At 36.0% G+C, this 21,304-nt stretch overlaps 2 protein-coding genes across 4 annotated transcripts in view; one reads left to right on the forward strand and one right to left on the reverse strand.

The window, feature by feature from the left end:
* The window catches only part of mindy1 (MINDY lysine 48 deubiquitinase 1), a 24,597-nt gene extending 5,175 nt beyond the window's left edge, over positions 1-19,422 (forward strand). For 2 of the 3 annotated variants that reach the window (NM_001100011.1, XM_005159451.5), the window contains 8 exons: positions 2,002-2,059; positions 6,273-6,337; positions 9,334-9,492; positions 9,566-9,668; positions 12,340-12,482; positions 14,930-15,124; positions 17,582-17,731; positions 18,899-19,422. In NM_001100011.1, coding sequence (NP_001093481.1) covers positions 2,002-2,059; positions 6,273-6,337; positions 9,334-9,492; positions 9,566-9,668; positions 12,340-12,482; positions 14,930-15,124; positions 17,582-17,731; positions 18,899-18,979 — 954 coding nt within the window. In that variant the 3' untranslated portion in view covers positions 18,980-19,422. The remainder of the gene's footprint in view (positions 1-2,001; positions 2,060-6,272; positions 6,338-9,333; positions 9,493-9,565; positions 9,669-12,339; positions 12,483-14,929; positions 15,125-17,581; positions 17,732-18,898) is intronic. The other variant, XR_012394643.1, reaches the window with a different exon arrangement.
* The window catches only part of mllt11 (MLLT11 transcription factor 7 cofactor), a 369,559-nt gene that overhangs the window by 13,535 nt on the left and 334,720 nt on the right, over positions 1-21,304 (reverse strand). The gene's annotated exons all lie outside the window — the stretch shown is intronic.

Consider the following 21,304-nt stretch of genomic DNA (forward strand, 5'->3'; position numbering starts at 1 on the left):
TCAGAGAAAAAAAAAATGTTGCTGAGGGTGTGTCAAGACTAAAAGCAGAAGTTTTGTTTGTGAATTTTAAGTGCATGAATTGTTTACACTGTACATTTATTTTTACATTATTTTAACGATTAAATTAAATGATTAGACTGTAGAAAATCTCACTTTTTTTGAAAGTACACTATATATTGTATAACTGCTGGTTAACTGTGAATACATTTGACAGCTGTACTCTCCACTGTATACTCAACCCCTTTACTTGCTGATTTTAACTGTAATATAATAATGGCTTTACTTTTGTAAAGCTGCATTTGAATGATGATTATTATTATCCTATACAAATTATTACTATACAAATAAAATTTAATTGAATAAAAAGTAAATAGTTACTTGATTAAAAAGTGTGTAAACCCATTGGCTTAAAAGTGGCTAGTTGACTTTTACTGCTAGTTGACTTTAAAAGTGAGAACACCCATTATAACATGTAACTATTAAGTTGACTTAATTTTCATAATTATGCACATTGTTAACTTAATCAATTTAAGCCAGTATGTTTACTCACTTTATGTAAGTGAAGTCAACTAATCACTTTAAAAATAATGGTTTCACTCATTTTTTTTAAGTAAGGTCAACTAATTGCTTTTACAGTGTATACGCTATTAAAATAATCCTGGGTTTCACACAATTCATTCATGTTGTCCCAACACGAATTGATTAAGTTTACCTTATTATCTTTACAAATTTAAGTGGATTAAACATAAAACAATTAAGTTGTCCCCAAAAAACTTAAGAATTGTGTTCAACTCATTTTAAATAAGTAGTTTGAACAAGCAGCAGAACAAATTTTTTGAGTACACTGTAAAAAAATGCTGGGTTCCACACAATCAATTTGAGTTAGGACAACATAAAGGAATTGAGTTAACTTATTTGTTTTTACAAACTTAAGTGGATCGAACATAAAACATGTAAACTACCTGACAAAAGTCTTGTCGTCCATCCTAGTTGTAAGAGCAACAAATAAAAACTTGACTTCTAGTTGATCATTTAGAAAAGTGGCAGAAGTTAGGTTTTTCTAATGTTGAACTGCATCCCAATCATCACAAATACTGTAGAAGACCTACTGGAACCTGCATGGACCCGAGATATTCACAGAAATCTGTCAAGTTCAGTGAAGGAAAAATCATGGTTTGGGCTTACATTCAGCATGCGAGAGATCTGCAGAGTGGATGGCAACATAAACAGCCTGAGATATCAAGACATTTGTGCTGCCCATTACATTACAAACCACAGAAGAGGGCAATTTCTTCAGCAATATAGCGCTCCTTCTACTTCAGCCTCCACTTCAAAGTTCCTGAAAGTAAAGAAAGTCAAGGTGCTCCAGGATTGGCCAGCCCAATCACCAGACATGAACATTATTGAGCATGTCTGCGGTAAGATGAAGAAGGAGGCATTGAAGATGAATCCAAAGAATCTTGATGAACTCTGGGAGTCCTGCAAGAACGCTTCCTTTGCCATTCCAGATGACTTTATTAATTCCGGTATTTGAGTCATTGCAGAGATGTATGGATGCAGTCCTCCAAGCTTATGGGAGTCATACACAATACTGCACTGCACCATTACTTTATATTCTATACTTTACACTATTTCTGTGTGACAAGATTTTTGTCTAAGCAAAGACCTTACTGTCTTAATTAAATAATTAAAAATCGAAGTATGATCATATTTTATTTTTGGTAAAAAAATAGCATAATCTAGAGGCATTTGCCTTTCAAATAAGACACTTCTGATACCAAATGATCAACTAGAAGTCAAACTATTATTTGTTTTTCCTAATACTTGGATAGGCAACAAGACTTTTGTAAGGTGATGTAAGTTGTCCTAACAAAATCTCATGAATTGTGTTGTTTCAGCTCATTGTATGTAAGTAGTTTGAACAGGCAACAAAAGGTGTGTGTATTAATGTACAAATGTATGTATTTGACAAATAATATGAAGTTTGTGTTTATTGTTCAGGTGAAGTTCCCGGCTCAGACAGAAGTGGTCACCACAGAAGAGCTGATGGCTCACCTCGGTAAGATGTTTTACAGCACTTAACATGCAGTATCCATTTCCCATTACAGTAAAGCATGAGATACGGCTCGACTCTCCTGCTAATGCACCAGAATGAGTTAAGGAGCTATACTGGTAACGGCTGGTCACTGTGTGAAAACATTTGTGTTTCAGTCCCAATAATGGCACCTCAATCACGGATTATACCATTAAGTCTCTGTCCTTTGTGTAAGTAGTCATTTAGCAGATGCTTTGTTCAAGGACGAAGCGGTAATACCTTTCGACCCTACGGTGGGTTGAATCTTTTACTCGTCCAGGGGCCAGATTTACTAACAGCTTGTGGCAGTGCAAACAATTAAACGGCACTTAAAAACGACTGTAAAGATATGCGGTAAAAAGGTTTGGAGAGTATTTTTTTGGGGCTGATTTCATCTCATTATTTACTCCCATTCTTATCTTTTATGAATTTCTTTCTTCTGTTGAACACAAAGCAAGAGAATGTTGGGAAAAAGCAGCCATTGATATCTGTAGTTGGAATAAAATATACTATGGAAAAGGGCTGAAAGATATATCGTTTGTGTGTATCTGCAGTAGTCACTTTGCATGATTAATATACTTATTAAAGATTAAAAAATAAAGATATTATTGAATATATTTATTTTTTAGTATTCATACAATAATGACCAAGCTATTTTTACATTTGATTGTTCAATTTCTGTACTTAACTACTGTTGCATTCCCCAGAAAACTTCAAAGCAATGTTTATTCAGGGCTCTATTTTAACAATCTAGGCGCAAAGTCTAAAGCACAAGGCATTAAGGGCATGTCTGAATCCACGTTTGCTATTTTTAAGGATGGAAAAATACGGTCTACCTCCTGGCGCATGGTCAAACAGGGTTTTGTTTATTCTTTTAATGAGTTATGGGTGTGTTTTGAGCTTAACGTCTCTTAAACCAGTCAGAGTCTCATCTCACATTCCCTTTAAGAGTCAGTTGCATCACACCATGGTGCATTTGCTATTTACATGGTGGACTTTGTAAGTGCAAAGCTGAACGGTTCACTAGCGAGAAAACAGTTAAACAGACCATCTGCAGCGTGATGATAAAGAATGAGACTCCTCTGTTTGGCTTCTTTACTTTCTTTTTACTTTTACTCCTTTACTTTTGTGTAGTAAGGAAACTGTGTTGTACTCACTCCACTGAAGACATCCATTACCCTACATATTTAATTTAGTTTGTTAAGTGCAAAGATTTGTTTCAAAACTATTTCTATATTCATCTCTAATTTCCAGCAAATGAATAAATGAACATTAATTGTGAAGTGTGGTCAAAAAACTGAGTTATTTCCAAACACACCTCCTGTTCTTTAGCCCCATGTGGTGATGCAGACGTCTCCAAAACCCAACAGGTGGACAAATCTAAATTTGTTTTTATTAAAACAAGTATAAACATGAATATAATAAACAATACCGCTAATAATAATAACATTATACAAATGCAAGCTGTCATGAATAAATAGAAAAAGCCTTCCGATATGAGGTGTGGAAGCAGTGGTTTTTATGTTTATGTAAGAAATAATAATTTTTGTAACGTTTTAATCTTTTTTTTCATATGTACAGATATTTGTGTGTTGCTGAACATCCTGTGTGTATTAAGTAATGTGTTTGGACCTGCATAGGTGCATAACTAACGCGCTCTGCACTGGATTTTAGACCAGTCTTTAGTTCGTCAATGGCGCTGTCTTTTTTTAGTTCCTCAAAATAGCAACACTCCTAACACACCTCCTTTATAGACCGACACACCCATAAGTGGCGCAAATGGATTTGCTATTTAAACAATGTGCTGCAAAACGTGAAAATTACAGTTGCGCTGGTCTAAAAATAGCAACAAATCACGCCATACACCATACGACGTATACGCCATACGACTAAATGCGCCGGGTGTATGATAGGGCCCTTACTGTTTATTTTGCTTATAATTTATTATGATTTATGCAGATAAATTATAGAATAAAGCTATTAAAGTCATCTAGTAAAATTATATTTATATCACAGTAAAAATAAATATCAGAATATCAGATTTTTCCAATATCTTGCAGTACTATTATGGAAGTCAATGGCTCATTCTTCAGAATATCTTCTTTTGTGTTCAACAGAAGAAACTCATCTTATCGTTTTTGGGTGAACTGTCGCTATAAATGGAGATTGTATGGGTGGAAAGTTTATAAAATTACTCATGCATATTGATCAACTTGCACAATAAGAGACTGTTGTACTTTTGGTATGAAAACATTAGCACACAATATAAAAATAGAAGTAAAAAATGCATGTATTAATATTGGGGCTTGTTTATTTGACACATTCAACTTACAAATTAGCTGTAAAAAAGGGGAAAATAAGTGAATGATGATAAACGATGAGGACATTTTAATTTTTGGGTGAACTATCTTTTAGATTAGGCTGCACATAATGTAATGTAATTAATTAATTAATTGGCCTTTTATTACATGCCAACCCTGATAGTCTTTTTTATATTTGTATAAAGTAAATCATTAAATCCTGTCCTCCAGCAAGAAAAATAGTTCAGCTTTTTAAAAAAATGAATGGAGGAAAAACACTTAAACTGCCATAATGCACTGCAATGGACGTCAATTTACAGGAATTTGTTCTATTATTTAGTGGGTCTTGCCCATTTGGTGCTTGACATGGCTGTGATAGTTGCTGGAGAAGCACAGAGAAATAATTTACACCGTCATAGGAAACACACACAGAACTCTACACTCCCACTTGCATTTTATGGATTGCTCTCTTATGCTAATTTGCCCAATTAGGGAATCTAGTGCTTGCTCTTTAACCACAACTCCTCGGTTCAGCTGTGGGTGCAGGGTTGCTTTTGCACAAGAGATACTAAAACAGTTTGAACATGTTTGCACTTTTAAGTCACATGTTAAGACTAAAAAGTTTTCCATTCCTGTTTTAAACATTTCTATTGACCCGATGTCAGTACAAAATGTAAAATATAATACTAATATTTATACACCTCTTAAACTCTCAAATATTTGGACAATTTAAAAGGACAGTTCACCTAAAAATTCAAAGTGTCATCATTTACCTGCCATTCAATTGACTCACTCTTGTTAAACACAAAAGAAGATATTTTGAAAAAGGTTGGAATCTAATAGCCATTAACTTCCATAGTATTTGTTTTTCCCACAACAGTAAAGAATAAAGGTTTGTGTCTACATGAGTAAATAGTAAGTGAAAACTGTCACCATTTACTCACCATTCAAATACACTCACTGGCCACTTTATTAGGTTCACCTGTCCAACTGCTTGTTAACGCCAGACTGATTCGAGCTGATAGAAAGGCAACAGTAACTCAAATAACCACTTGTTACAACCGAAGTATGCAGAAGAGCATCTCTGAACACACAACATGTCCAACCTTGAGGCAGATGGGCTACAGCAGCAGAAGACCACACCGGGTGTCAGTCCTTCTGACAGCTAAGAACAGGAAATGGAGGCTACAATTCACACAGGCTCACCAAAATTAGACAGTAGAAGATTGAAAAAATGTTACGTGGTCTGATGAGTCTGGATTTCTGCTGCAACATTTGGATGGTCTGGTCAGAATTTGGCGTCAACAACATGAAAGCATGGATACATCCAGCCTTGAATCAACGGTTCAGGCTGGTGGGGGTGGTATAATGAGTTCACTGAACTCAAATGGCCTCAAAATGGACCAAAAACCTTTGAGGAATATTTCCAGTATATTGTTAAATGTATGCCATGAAGAATTAAGGTAGTTCTGAAGGCAAAAGGTGCCCCAACCCGTTACTAGTAAGGTGTACCTAATAAAATGGCCGGCGAGTGTGTGGCATTCTTGAAAGATATTGTGGAAATTGTTGAAATCTGGTAGCCATTAACATTCATAGTATTTGTTTTTCCCTAGACAGTAAAAATAAAGGTTTGTAAGCACTTGAAGCTAAGTAAATAGTGAAAAGATCTTTATTTTCGGCTGAACTATCCCTTTAAGTGTGACTAAACGACATTTTTGGAGGTACTGTGTATCTTATTTTTATTAATTCATAGCTGGAAATATCAGTATCTGAGCATATTATTATGTAGTTGAGTGATTGAGACATAAAGCAGAAGTGCTTTGGCAAACTATACGAATATGCAGTCAGTTCACATAGCGATATCAATCTAAAAGCGCGATTGTGTTTTGTGGTTTCAGGTGAATGTGTGCTGTCCATCAAGCCCAGGGAGAAAGCAGAGGGCATGGAGCTCAATTTCCAGCAGGTAAAGAGCACTGTGGGAGAACAAGAGTAAGATCTATAGCACATATGTCTGATGGATTTGATTAGCATGTTAAGCTGGAAACCTACAAGCAGACGCTGTGAAAGAGGCCTTTAGTCTGTGAATGAACGCTTGTGATGCTTCATTAACAATTCCAATGATTACAGTGTGTGTTTGTGCTTAGCAAGATGCTCAAATTCAAAGCATCCTTTTGTTTGTTTGTTTGTTTGCTGGTGGCTCTTTTTGCTCATCATTGGAAAAATAGATTCGATAAAATAATTTGATCTCATCGTTTAAGCAGTTTCTGAAATGGCTGTAGTGTACACACTTCAGCGCATATTAATATGTTTTGGAATCTATAGTCTAGTTGGCTTGAAATAGAAACAATAGAAACAGTTTCTATGTTGTTGTTTTGGAAGGTTTTAGTGTATTTATTCAGCAGGCAAGTCTTTAATTCATTAAAACAAATTGACGGTAAGGCTTCTATAATGTTACAAAAAAATTCAGTTTTAATAAATGCTGTGCTTTTGGAGTTTCTGTTCATCAAATATTAATGAAATATTCATTAGTTTCCACACAAATATTAAGCAACTAAACTGTTTGAAAAAAAAGGCAAATATATGGTGAACATAAAAAGAATTATCGACTTAACACTTTTGAAATATTTGAAAATGTAACAAATGTAATTAATTATTTCTGAAAAATGTTTAATTGTTTCCACAAAATATTAAGTAAATAAATTGTTTAAAAATCAAATAAAAAATATTTCACAATTTTACTGTTTGATCAAATAAACACTATACTGATGAACATAAAAAATATTATTGACTCAAACGTTTGATATACTATTAAAAAAATAATAATAATAGACTTTAAAAATTAACAATTTTACAATATTTCTGTTTATATACTGTATAAACAATGTACTGTTTTACTGTATGTTTGATAAAATAAATGCCCTCCTGGTGGACATAAAGCGTATTATCGACTATGAAGAGTTTATTTTTTGGAAAATAAAACTAATATAATCAAATATTCCTGGGAAAAAGGTGTTTTATGTTTTCCAAAAAAATATTACGTACATAAAAAGTGTTATCGACTTAAGAAATAAGGTTGCAGTAGCAATATTTTACAATATTACTCTTTTAATGTTTGTTTGATAAAATAGATGCTGTTCTAGGGAACATAAAGGTCTTATCGACTCAAATCGTTGAATAACATATATTTTAAAATATATTACAATAGACAATATTTACTTTACATTCCAGCAATAATTCAACATATTACCGTTTAATGTATGTTTGAATAAATGAATTCCATCCTGATGCACATAAATAGTATTATCGACTCAAACATTTTTTTAATAGTTTAGTTTCTTTAAAAAAAATAATAAATACTATTAAACATTCCTGAAAACATATTTCATGGTTTACACAAAAATATTAAATACATAAATTATATTAAATGCATTAATTATTATTGACTCAAACTTTTGCATAGTTTATATTTTAAAATACATGAAAATAGATTTAAAAATTCAGTTGCAGTAGCAATATTTCACAATATTGTTCTTTTAATATGTTTGATAAAATAAATGCTGTCCTGGTGATAATTAAAAGATCTTATCGACCCAAACCTTGAAATAAATGATATCTTAAAATATATTACAATAGACAATAAGTATTTTACATTGCAGCAATATTTCTAAATATTACAATTTTCATGTATGTCTGACTAAATAAATCTCGTCCTGATAAAAATAAAAGATATTATTGACCCAAACAAAAATTTAAAACAAATTCTATTTTAAAATGTATTAAAATAGGCAATAATTAATTTAAATTACAGCAATATTTCACAATATTACTGTTTGTTTGAGTAAAATAAATATAACCCTGGTGAACATAATAAAACCTTATAGTAAAACTCCAAACTTTGTAATAATAATAATAATTAAAAAAATTATTAATATATAAAATAAAAGATATATGAATGAGCTTCGACTTAACAGGTTAGCTTAATGTTTAATGTAATTTGTATTTATATATAGCATATTTATTGTATATCGCCATATACCCAAAGCGCTTTAAAATCATGAGAGGGGGTCTCCCGACTCCACCACCAGTGTGTAGCATCCACTTGGATCAGGGGTGCTCAATCCTATTCCTGGAGATCTACCTTCCTGCAGATTTCAGTTGCTACCCATATCAAACACACCTGCCTGTAATTATCAAGTGGTGTTTAGGTCCTAATTAATTGGTTCAGGTGTGTTTGATATGGGTAGCAACTGAAATCTGCAGGAGGGTAGATCTCCAGGAACAGGATCGAGCACCCCTGACTTGGATGATGCGACGGCAGCCACAGGACAACAACTCCATTGCGTTCTCCACACACCAGCTATAGGCGGAGTGGAGCGACAGTGATAGAGCCAATTCGGTGGATGGGAATCATTGGGAGGCCATGATCGGTTAGGGCCGATGGAAGAAATTTGGCCAGGACATCGGGGGTTACACTCCTACACTTTACGAAAAGTGTGATGGGAATTTTAACGGCCACAGAGAGTCAAAGTTTAACGTCTAATCCAAAAGACGGCGCTCACCTACAGTATAGTGTTCTCATCACTTTACTGGGACATTAGGACTCACACAGACCACAGGTTGAGCGCCCCCTGCTGGCCTCGCTCATCACCACTTCTAACAGCAACCTAGTATTCCCATGTGGTCTCCCATTCAGGTACTGACCAGGCTCAGCCCTGCTTAGCTTCAGTGGGAAACCGGTCTTAAGAGGCAGTGTGATATGGCTTTAGCTTTGGCAAACTACACACAGAATTAACAATGTTATGTGATAAATACAAGTCTTTCTTCCACTTATACAACTTTTTTTCCATCTGACCCAAAAACCATTGACGTCAACAACACGACCGTGAAAATAACCCTGAAACCAGCACTCTGCATTTTTCAGACTTTTATCTTTTGACATATTTCTCATTCCTCTCGCAGAACATGAGCGACGCGATGGCTGTGCTGCCAAAGTTGTCGACGGGTCTGGATGTGAACGTGCGTTTCACTGGCGTGTCTGATTTCGAGTACACGCCTGAATGCATCGTCTTTGATTTGCTCGACATCCCGCTTTACCACGGCTGGCTCGTCGACCCGCAGGTACGTCAGCAAAACAGTGTGCGTTAATGGATGCATTCAGGACTAAACACTGAATCCCTTCATTGTTCTCTAGAGTCCTGAGGTAGTATCTGCAGTCGGCAAACTCAGCTACAACCAGCTGGTGGAGAAGATCATCGAGTTCAAGCACTCGACGGACAGCAGTCAAGTCAGCGAAGGTACATTATGTGCAGGTTCAACATATAAGAGGCCCATTATGCTTTTCCTCATTTCAGAGTGCATGAAGAAATTGTTTTGAATGTCCTGCAATGAGTCATTCAGTAATTCCAGTCTTTCTTCCAGCAAAAACCTGTGTAAGTTAGTAATAAATTAGTGTTGTGGCATCAACAGTTTTAACCCTAAAATGACCAGTCTGTCAGGTGAAGAAGAGTCTACTGAGTTTACTGAGGATAGTTTGAGATTTCATCAAGCAGAAGCCAGCTTCAACACTCTCATAGAGTTTGTAGGTTGCTCTGCTTACAATCTCAAAACAACACAATTATACTTTAATATAATGTCACTAACTGCTTGAACCTGATTGGTTAAAACACAGATAGACTTGGAAAATTTTCATTTTTTTATTAGAATATCAGTCTGTGATGGCCTTTATTGGCTGCTCATAAATAATGGCAACATTGCAGTTGCGCTGGAGGAGTTTGGTTTGTGTTGTTGATTCGATTGTTGAATATGTTTCCGAAGGCTTGTATGGTTTATTGTAAAACTGATGAGTCATTACTGTTTATATCACTTTATTTATGTGTGCTGAGTAAGCCCTGCAGAACTTAAATTAAGATAAGAAAATGGTTGTTTGGTTTTCTAAAATTTAATCACAACTGGGGTTGGATATGTTTTTGTTTTTTAAATAAATGTAAAAAATTGATACTTTCAAAAAGATCCACAAAATAATATTGGACAAATTTCAAGATTTAAAAAGAATATATATATATATACACACACACACACACACACACACACACACACACACACACACACACATAATTCTTTGTTGGGGCTTTTCACCTTTAATGGACCGGACAGTGGAGATTGCAAACAGGACAGTGAGGGGAAGGATCAGATTGAATTGAGCTGGGAATTGAACTCAGGTCTAGGCATGGGCTAGTTTCACGGTATCACGGCATTGTGAATACATCTCTAAAAAAAGTTCTTTTTAAATGTCTGGGTAAAAAAACAATTTAACAAAATATATATTTAATTTCAGGAAACATTTATAATATTTCGAAACAGTAAATCATTGACTTCTGCTATCTCCATTAGTTTCAACGCACAGAACATTTAGCAGTTTTAAGCCTTTTCCAAACTGTGGTAAACCTTGAAATCGGTTATCGTCCCATGCCTTCTCAGGTCATCGTAAACACCTCTGGCTCGACGCCCTTAACCACTAGGCAAATTTTTTTAATTGAAAAGATTCTTTAAATTGAAAAACATTTTTAAAAATGTAATGTACACTTTAATATAAAAATATATGTAAATAAATCACTATACATTTTCACAACAAATTCACGATAAAGCAAAAGCCACCTAACCCAGCTACCATTTAACAATAAATAACAGTAACCGTACTAAGTGAAAAAAACTGTAGTCTGTATGCTACAAAGAAGCTTCATTAAGCAAAGCAGTGATTACAAATGACAGTTACTATGTTACTACAAATGACATATTACTGATTTAAAATTTAGCCTATTGATTTCTTCATATTATGAAGCATTTTCCCAATTCTAGACTCTCTGCATCTCAACTCAGGCATTTAAATGGCATCTAGGCATCCTTATGAGGGTTAAAATAAAGTGGTATGGTATATGTAGTGAGGGATGGTTCCCTGGCCATATATAATATTTAAAAAAAAAAAAAAAGAATTTTGATAATGAAAATAAACGTAAAACTAACAGGCGATGGAAGTAAAAAATAAATCTGTGATCAACATGTTCATAGATAGCCACAGATTGACCATTTCAATCAGATTTTTTTCAGCTGCAACAAGCGTCAAACCAAGAACCAATAATAGCTCTGAATCTGATGACGCAATCTGCTCGACAGCTTCAAGCCACCGCAGGGAAATGTCAGAATATTTTTTTCCCTGTTTTTTTTATTGAGCAAAATTGCCGCTACAGATTGTTTATGTTTGCTGTGAGAAATAATTTCAGAATACGGATAGTAAAAGTGTCACAAATAGATGACGTCAAACTCCAGGTGACTTTTCTTTTGTGTTTGGGGCGTTTTCGTTGTTGTTCAGTCTGACATTATGACAGCTGAGATCTTACACTGTGAAATTGGAGCCATCTTTGTGCAGTCTGAAATAACACAATCGTTTAGGATTATTTAAAATCGCATAGTGTGAGCCAGGTTTTAGATCCAGAACTCCTCTGTGAGACTCGAGGCAGGGGGCTTACAGTTGACACTTATGCCACCAGCCTCGTTCAGGTCTCATGGCTCTCGACCCCGTCCCAGTATGGTTCATTATTTTGGTACTTCTGCTAGTGGAAATGGAAATAAATATGTACTACTGTTTGGAAGCGTGTACTGCTTCGGAAATGAGCCATAAATACCACCAAAATGAGGCACTGAGTTTTGATTAATTCCAAGTGCTGGTTTTATAGGTGGATTTAGTATCCAACCCTGAGGGTAAATGAAGCCCTGCAGAGAAGGCTCTAAGAAAGGCTAGCTAAAATTAGTATTTTGATTGTAAATGGATGTAAACCTAGTGTTGGACACTTCCAAAACATTATGAATCTCAGAATAAGCATAATGGAGCACTTGGAAATAAGCTATTGTAAATGGAGATCCTTCATATGTGTATTTCTCAGCACTCTGTTAATGTCTGTTTGTTGACAGGTTTGATAGCGGAGCAGTTTTTGGAGTCCACAGCAACGCAGCTGTCCTATCATGGCCTGTGTGAGCTCAACACCACAGCCAAGGAGGGAGAGCTGTCTGTGTTTTTCAGGAACAACCACTTTAGCACAATGATAAAGCACAAGGTGTTTACCAGCCACACCAACACTTTCCACAGCCGCTAAGCTGATTATATCAACCCCAGTGTCGGCAAGTCACTTTAAAACCCACCACCAAATAAAAGAGAGAAAATAGGGCGGATTTTGTAAAAGCAAAACAACGGCACAGATGAAGTTGTTTTTTTTTTGTGTTTAATCCCAAGTTATATAGTCAAAAGATGCACTATAGACCGTTTTAATGTGGTGATGTTATTGGCCCAAACTTGTTATCAAATTATTTCATAACTATTACAAGAGGCAATTCAATCATGACTTAATATTAAACAGCCTTCATAACATTATTTAGCTATATGTGTCTCTTTTTGGATTGTCAGAAGCTATAGAAATTTAAAATGTAAAGCAGGAAATGTGTTGTGACCATTGGTTTTGTTTACATCCCTCAAACTGGTTTTAATGCAACGATTTAGATTTAATGAACTTTTATAACTGACATAGCAACTTTAAATCGATAGTTAAATCAATTGACAAGTTATTGTAGTTAAAATAAAAATTAATAAGTAATTTCTCTGTCATCATTTGCTCTAATAGTAGAAGAAATTACGGTGGTCAGAAGAGAAAAAGACGTCAAATTGGTGACAAGCCAATTTCCATCACACTGTTTTAATGGGCATTTTGAAGTATCGCATGATATCTGATGGAAATGGCAAATTTCAAATAAAAATCCCCTAATTAGCTAATTCTTTTTTTTTAAAGTACAAATGAAATCAAAACTAATCGTCTGATTTTGTTAGCTCACATTGCTAGTTTTGTGGCGAAAAATTCATCTGTCCATGTCATTAAGAAAAAACAATAGTTTGCCCTTATAATCTAAAATTAAAATCTGAAAGTGCACTTCCTGTTTGTTATTAGTTAAGTTCCCTGATTACGTGATTTTGAGGTATTGGGCGTGGCTAACAAACTTAACCACGCCCCTCTAGCTGTCAGTATTGACTACAAACAAAAAATGGGGAGCAGGAGGAGTCTGTTAGTTCTTTTTGAACTGCATCACAATACGTAAAAAAAAACGGTCACAGCTTCTGGTTCATGTGGACTGAAAGCTCTTTGCAAAAAGGGTTAATGCGAATAACAGGAGATGTAAATAATTCTGAGAAATAAGAAATAAAGAAGAAATAAACCTGAAATAATCCTGACCTAGCGAACATGACACCTATGTGACTCCATTATGCTTACCTTGTTTACTGTTGGTTGCTTGGTTACCAATACTACAGTCAGCTCCTCTAATATGATGAAACTCACCTAATTTGCAATTGGGATATTTTTAGCGAACTCTAAAAAGAGTTGCTTCACGTTAGGATGGAAAGCCTACTATTCCCTGCTGAACAAAACAACTTAAAATTCCCAAGAAATCAAAACTAACCACATGATTTTGTTAGCTCATATTGCTAGTTTAGTGGTGAACAATTCATCTGTGCATGTCATTAAGAAAACAAAAGTCTTTTCCCTTGTAATTTTTAATTGAAATCTAAAAATGCACTTAATTTATTAGATTGCTTGATTTTGAGGTAATGGGCGTGGCTAACGCTGCTCCAACTATCAAGTTTGACAACAAACTGGAATGGTGAGCAGGAGAAGTGTGTTAGGTTTTAATAACTCTTATAAAACCCCGTTCCCCATCTTTCTGAATGAAATGCTTACTTTATTACATCCAATCAGTTTGCGGTAGAAAAACAAGCCACGCCCACCGTTTGCTCATTTAATATTCTGTTTCCCTAGAAACTGCACAAATTATGAAAAGAATAACGATCACAGCTTTCGGTTCACTGGGATTTTAAACAAGCCTAGTATGGTTGGCTGGTTTTAGCTGGTTGACCAGCCTGGTTTTAGAGTGGTTTTGTCCATTTCCAGGCTGGTTTTAGCTGGTCAGGCTAATGGAAGGCGATGAAATGGAAAGGAAATAGCCAAAACCTTTCTAAAATTGAGCTAGTTTACCAGCTAAATTCAGCTTGGGCCAATTTAAGCTGTTTTTTCAGCAGGGTTGTTGTGTTATCAGAGTATAATGTTATAAAATATCATCCAAAAAAAAAGAAAGAAGGTAAAACGTGACTAGGAAATGCGTTATCGCATTCTGTAAAAATGGTCCTTGGTCATTTTTTAGTAGTGACTGGCTAAAATCTGAAATACCGACTTTAAAATGCAACACATTTCCAGAAGGAAGTTGATAATAACAACAGGGATATTACAGCTAACGAAAACTATTTTAAAATACTAAAACATATTTCAATAAAGCCCTTTTCGTATTCCTTTCATGTCATTTGATTTGTTCAAGTAACCAAATGAATAACTATATGGACAAACACTGATGATATTCAGTCTTGCCCTTAAAAGCAATTGAAATGTGTCTGGCTTTGTTCCGGCTCTAATCGACATCATATCTGCTGAGCAGTCATGGGTATGTTCATGTTGTGGAATTGCAGGGTCATCTTTACCTGCTGGTCACAGATCAGGGCTTCCTGCAGGAGGAGAGTGTGGTGTGGGAGAGTCTCCATAATGTGGAGGGAGACGGAAACTTCTGCGACTCAGACTTCAGATTGTGTCACCCTTCCCAGAAGCCTTCTGCAGCAGCCGCTCAGCCCTCCACACAGCAGCAGCAGCAGATGCAGATCGACCAGGTCAGTGCCCTTATCTCTCTTTCTGCTGCCATGTGGGTGGAAGAGTACCTAAACTATCAGCTTATCCTTTTTTTTTAAACTTCTTCAGGATCCAAATAAATCTCAATACCAAAAAATAAATAAATACATAATAGAGTTCAGCCCTTTGTTATTTTCTAGCGTTGCTAATGAACCGCTTGTTTTAAAAAGGTGGTCAGTCAGTGTTTTGAAGGCTTTATTGTGTTTATCTGGTGCAAAATTGTGAATTAATGCTCCATATTTTTTGCATATTTTGATATCAACTATTCCATTCCCTCATTGACTCATCGTGTCTGTGGTTATCAACATTTTTAGTAATGCTGTTGTCGTTTTATCGGACTGGAAACATCGTCCTCAAATCAAGGAAGCTTCAAATCAAGCTGCGCACATGAAATAAAAAGTAAAACATAATGGTCAATTTAAATGTTAAAATACGTTTATAACTGATTTAAAATGTAGAATGTATTTGTTTCTTCGCATTGTATTGTGTTCAAGCATCGTTTAAAAAAATAATAATTTTTTAAACATCTTTTACCTTTGAAATGTGCATTTTAATTCGATGTTTGACGTAATCTCAAATGGAAACATGTTGAGAGGGTGGGTCATAGTGTAGCTCCTCCCTTGTTTGAAAGACAGCCAATAGGGTTTTGTTTTATCACTGCTCTGCCAGTGAGAGTGGTTGAGCTCAAGCGCATCAAATGTGAAGCGTCTCAAAGTGGGCGGAGCATGTCATATACTAGAGAGCATTTGATTGGTCAGAAGATTTGATGAGAAACTGAAGTATGCGGTGACGTGAATAAAACTGTTCATCTATTTCGAGGGAAGTGACGAGCTTTACATGTTTATATCAGTTTTATTTCTTCTAAATGAAAATTTTGTCACTGTTTTGGAGCTCACAAGCTAACAGATATACTGAAAACTAACAATACTCTTACTAACATGTAAAAAACAACATGTCATTTAATTTCATGGGACCTTTAAAATAAGCAAATAATGTAAAGACATTTTATGTTGAAACATCACACAGTAACTTAATAAAAGTGAAATCACTCTCAAGAACTGTGATTAGAGCTGCACGATTCTGGCTAAAATGAGAATCGCTATTTTTTTTTGTTTAAAATAAAGATCACGATTTTCTCACGATTCTGTAGATGTAAAATAAAGGTATGGTAAAAACAAACATATGGCACAACATCCATAATAATATTATGTGTAGGTCTACTGGTTTCTATAAATAATTCTATTCTACTTATAATAATTCTGATGTTGAATTATTAGGTTTGAGATATATGCTTGCAATCTGTCATATTGGACAATTTTATTCACTGGTAAAAGCAGACATTTGCCATTATCAGATTATATTCAACAATACATAGGCTAGAGTAGTTATACTGACACTGTAAACATTTATTTTTTATGCACAACTGTGGGTTCGCTATAAAAGAAAAAAAAACATCAAATGCTTGTCGTGAAGTGCACACTTTCGGTTTCATTTTGACTTCTAAGTGCTTGTTCATACTTCGTGCGCGGCTCCCAAACGATCACTCTGTGCCACAAACTGAATATTATTTACAACTGTATTACCCGTTTCTGCAACATATGCAGGTTCTGTTCACTAAAGTAGACGTGCGCGCGCGCCGCGCCCTCTCTGTGATAACAGCTCGCGGTCAGCAGCTCACGTCACGTGTGATTTCCCGGCCGCGAAAACATCATTATATGAAGACAAAAATGACATTTTTAGGTGAATTATACCTTATAGGTACAGTGTGTGACTCATTCAACATCATTTGGAGGTGTCAATGTCACTGAGCAACGTGTGTGAAACGATGAAAAGACTCGTGCAGCCGCCTTTTCTTCTCTCCTGAACTTGAAAAAATGATTGACAGAATCATAGAAATGCTGGATTAAGATCGTCTAGGGCAAGGGTGTCAAACTCAATTCCTAGAGGCCCGAAGCCCTGCACAGTTTAGTTCCAACCCTGCTCCAACACACTTACTTGTAGGTTTCAAACAAGCCTGAAGGACTCAATTAGTTTGATTAGGTGTGTTTAATTCAACACAATCTCACGGCAATTCGTAACTTTTCCATTTAGTGGCTAATTCAGTACAAATTCGTACAATCTAATTTGTACATTTTAGTACGATTTGCGTATCCCCCAATGACGGTTGGGTTTAGGGGTGGATTAGGTGCCACGCCTCCTTTTTAAAATCGTACGTTTTCTTACAACTGAACTCGTACGAATTCGTACGAATTAGCCACTAAACTAATACTTACGTTTTCTCGTGAGATCAGGCTGGTTTAATTAGGGTTGGAACTAAACTGTGCAGAGCTGCGGCACTTTTGGAACTGAGTTTGACACCTGTGGTCTAGGGGGTCGAATAGAGATCGCAATCTTTTAACGATTAATTGTGCAGCTCTAACTGTGATGGTGTTTTTCAGGACTATCTGGTGGCCATGTCCCTGCAGCAGGAGCAGGGTGAAGCTCCTGGACCTCTGAGTGATCTGGAGCTGGCCAGACAACTGCAGCAGGAGGAGTATCAGCAGCCACAAACACAACAGCAGCAGCAGCAGCAACCTTCAGCAGGACAGGTACATACTCACGCTAGCTTCTGCATCGAACCTAAAGGCACCCAATTTATTCACCCAATATCGAAAATTCTGTCATTATTTACTCCTTTCTTAACTATTTGATCTTCTTATCTGTTTAACACAATTAAGATATGTTGGAAACTGGAAGCCTTTGACTTCCATAGTGCACTAAATAGGGCACTACTCTAGTAGCAATTGGCTCTCCATTGTACCGAAGTGGAGCACAGGTGCGCGCTCGGTTCAAAACTTCAACACAGTCTTGGTAGTAGTGAAGTTTGGCTTCTATCGCTCTTGGTTTCCCGCCGGGTTTTCTTGAAGCCAGACTTCTGTGTGAGCGATCAATGAGCACATCTTTGTCCAGCTGCAGCACCTCTCGCAACAGTTTTGAGACCGAAGTCGTAGAATTTGATCCAGGCGCCTCATGCACCCCCAGTATTCTGATATTACACCGCCGCGCTCTTCCTTCTAAGTCCTCGCATTTGTCCCGCAGCTCCGCCACCTCAGTCTTCAGGGAGTTCACCGTGGTTTGCAAGGTTACCACCTCGTTGGACCATGTCGACAATCCGGTCTCCATGTCTCGGATTGTGGTTTTTATTTGGTCAATCTCAGATTGAATCGCCGCCGTGTTATTTTTAACTTCTGCTTTTAATGCCTGTAGCTCATTTTTAAGGAAGTCGAAGTCGTCGGCATGTGCGTGTTTCATTTCTGATTTTATCCGATTTCAGGGACTTGGCGTCTATCTCTGGTTTAGCGTTAGCTGACCGTAGCTGTGGTGGAGAGGCTCTTGCCGCGTTGTTAGTAGCAGAATGGCTCCCGGTGGTGTTAGGTCTCGTGTTCGCTGCTCCAGTATATTGAAATTTACGCAGATTCGTCGCCATTCACTCAAATGTAGACTTTCTCTCAGCTTTGGAAGTGTTTTCACAGCAGATTAGTCGATATTTTAATATACTGTGCGCTTACTTATTTAAAATTAAAAAAATTTCAACGGGAGCTCAAACAAACACATCTCACTCCATCGACAGCTCAACAGCGCCCCGGCCACTACTCTAGTAGGTGCTACATTTAAATGTAAATCTACTTCACAACCATTTGAACGACTCATTTTTATGATGTGAAATTTTCGATTTTAGACAATTTGAATGTGTATTTCTTCTCATATCTCCACAGATGAGAGGTCAAGCCACGTCTCCGCAAGGAGGACAGAGGCGTCGCGAGAAGAAAGAAGAAACGGATTGTTGTATTCTATAAATCAAAGTAAGTCGCCATCATAACCAGACTCTCCAAAGCCAGCTTGAGTTAACCTGTCTCTTCTGTACCACTACTGAAACAAAGCTGGCGTCCCGATGCCAAGCCTGCCTTTACAATACAGTCGTCCCCCGTGTTTTATGCCTTCCCTCAACCCTGAACTGTTGCTCATCATCCGTCTACTGGACCAAATAAAGGTAGCAAGTGTTTCCAAGCACTAATGAGCATTTGTTTTGAATGCTAGCGTTTGGAGCTCCTAACTATGCCATCGAAGACTGTAATGGTAAACGATCAGGTATTGTAATACGATTTTAATATTACGCGGAAATGTGACCGTCTCTGGCTTTTCTTGCAAAGTGATGTACAGTACACTACAGTACCGCTTCGATTCGCTCAGGATCCTCAACGCTGAGCTAATAAAAGCCACTTCTGTGTTAAAGAGCAAACGCGTGGCTGTTGATTGACCAAGGGTTTCTTGTTATTGCTGGTATACACAAAGAACAGGCAGGGGTTCTGGTGGAGATATCGGCGTCATCAAGACTGTTTTGTATTGTACACATAGTTTAGTATTGGCAGACGCAATGGAAGTCTATTTTTATTTCAACAGGAAAAAAATGTGTGTGTGTATGTATATATGTATATATGTATATATATATATATATATATATATATATATATATATATATATATATATATACACATTGCTCACCATATTCGCGTACACCCCTCACAAATCTCTCATTTAAATAATATTTTCAATAGGAAGCTTTACAATATTTTATTTGTGCATGTACACTACCTAACAGAAGTCTTGTCGTCGATCCCAGTTGTAAGTGCAATAATAACTTGACTTCTAGTTAATAATTTGGAAAAAGGGCAGAAGGTCGATTTTTCTGATGAATCATCTGTTAAACTGCAGAAGACCTGTTGAAACCCACATGGACCCAATATTCTCACACAAATCAGTCAAGTTTGGTAAAAGAAAAATCATGGTTTGGGGTTACATTTAGTATGGGGTGACAAGAGATCTGCAGAGTGGATGGCAGCATCAACAGCCTGAGGTATCAAGACATTTGTGCTGCCCATTACATTACAAACCACAGAAGAGGGCAAATTTTTCAGCAATATAGCGCTCCTCATACTTCAGCCTCCACTTCAAAGTTCCTGAAAGCAAAGAAGGTGCTCCAGGATTGGCCAGCCCAGTCACCAGACTTAACCATTATTGAGCATGTCTGGGATAAGATGAAGGAGGCGGCATTGAAGATGATTGAAGCCACTTCTAAAAGCAAATGATCAACTAGAAGTCAAGTTATTATTTGTTTGTCCTAAAACTTGAATAGGCGACAAGACTTTTGTCAAGTAGTGTACATTAGATTAGTCAGTACTGAAGACAAATCTGGAGCTAATCTAACAAAATAACTTATAATAACGGGCCAAAAATTATTACACCCCAATTTATACGTTAAGGAAAAATATTAAATAAGAAATGTAAAATGATCAAAATTCATTAAAATATTTTGCATAATTTAAAAATCATTTTGAATTATCTTTCTAAAGATGTTTGATGACTAAAATATTATTTTAATAAATATATTTGTTTAAGAATTAGGTAAGAATTTAAAAATAATTCTGCAGTTTGCAGTTGTGGCCTTTTCCCCCTAAATTGTGACTTTTTTTATTCTTTACAATGGAGAATTTGAGGGTTTCTAGTAAATCTTGTATTGTACTGCAAGATATAAACTCTGAACTGTTAAAAATACAAGATGCAATAACAATTCAAAGAAAGAACACAATTGCAGGAACAAACATCTCATTTCTATCATTTTTTTTCTCTCAAATCTAACAATGTTTAGTCAGAACTGTTTAATGTCAGGATTTAAAGGAAACAAGGCAGAAATGGTAGCTATAATCTTAAAAAAGAATTTATATCTCACACAATTCTGACTGTTTTTGTTTCAAAATGAAACTTCATATCATGCTGTACTTTTCTTTTTCTCAGAATTGGGAGAACCTATTTATTTCTGAGGAAACAATAATGATTTACTTTAATATCTTGTATAAAATATATAATATTGGTCATGCTTTACAGTATGATTCCATTTGGTAATGTTACTTAATGTCTTTAATAACATGAACTAAAAATAAATACTTGTAAAGTATTAACTATAGTTCATTAATTATAGTTTATTGTGTTAAAGTCTAACTGAAACAGAATATTGATTAAGGGTCATGGTTTTATTTTTGAGCTCCTTTCGTCTTTCACTCACAGCAAACTAATGGTTGGGAGGCATGGCTTAGCACACTTCACACAATCCGTCGATTTCACCC

Source organism: Danio rerio, chromosome 19, assembly GCF_049306965.1.
Source record: "Danio rerio strain Tuebingen ecotype United States chromosome 19, GRCz12tu, whole genome shotgun sequence".
NCBI classification, from domain to species: Eukaryota; Metazoa; Chordata; class Actinopteri; order Cypriniformes; family Danionidae; genus Danio; species Danio rerio.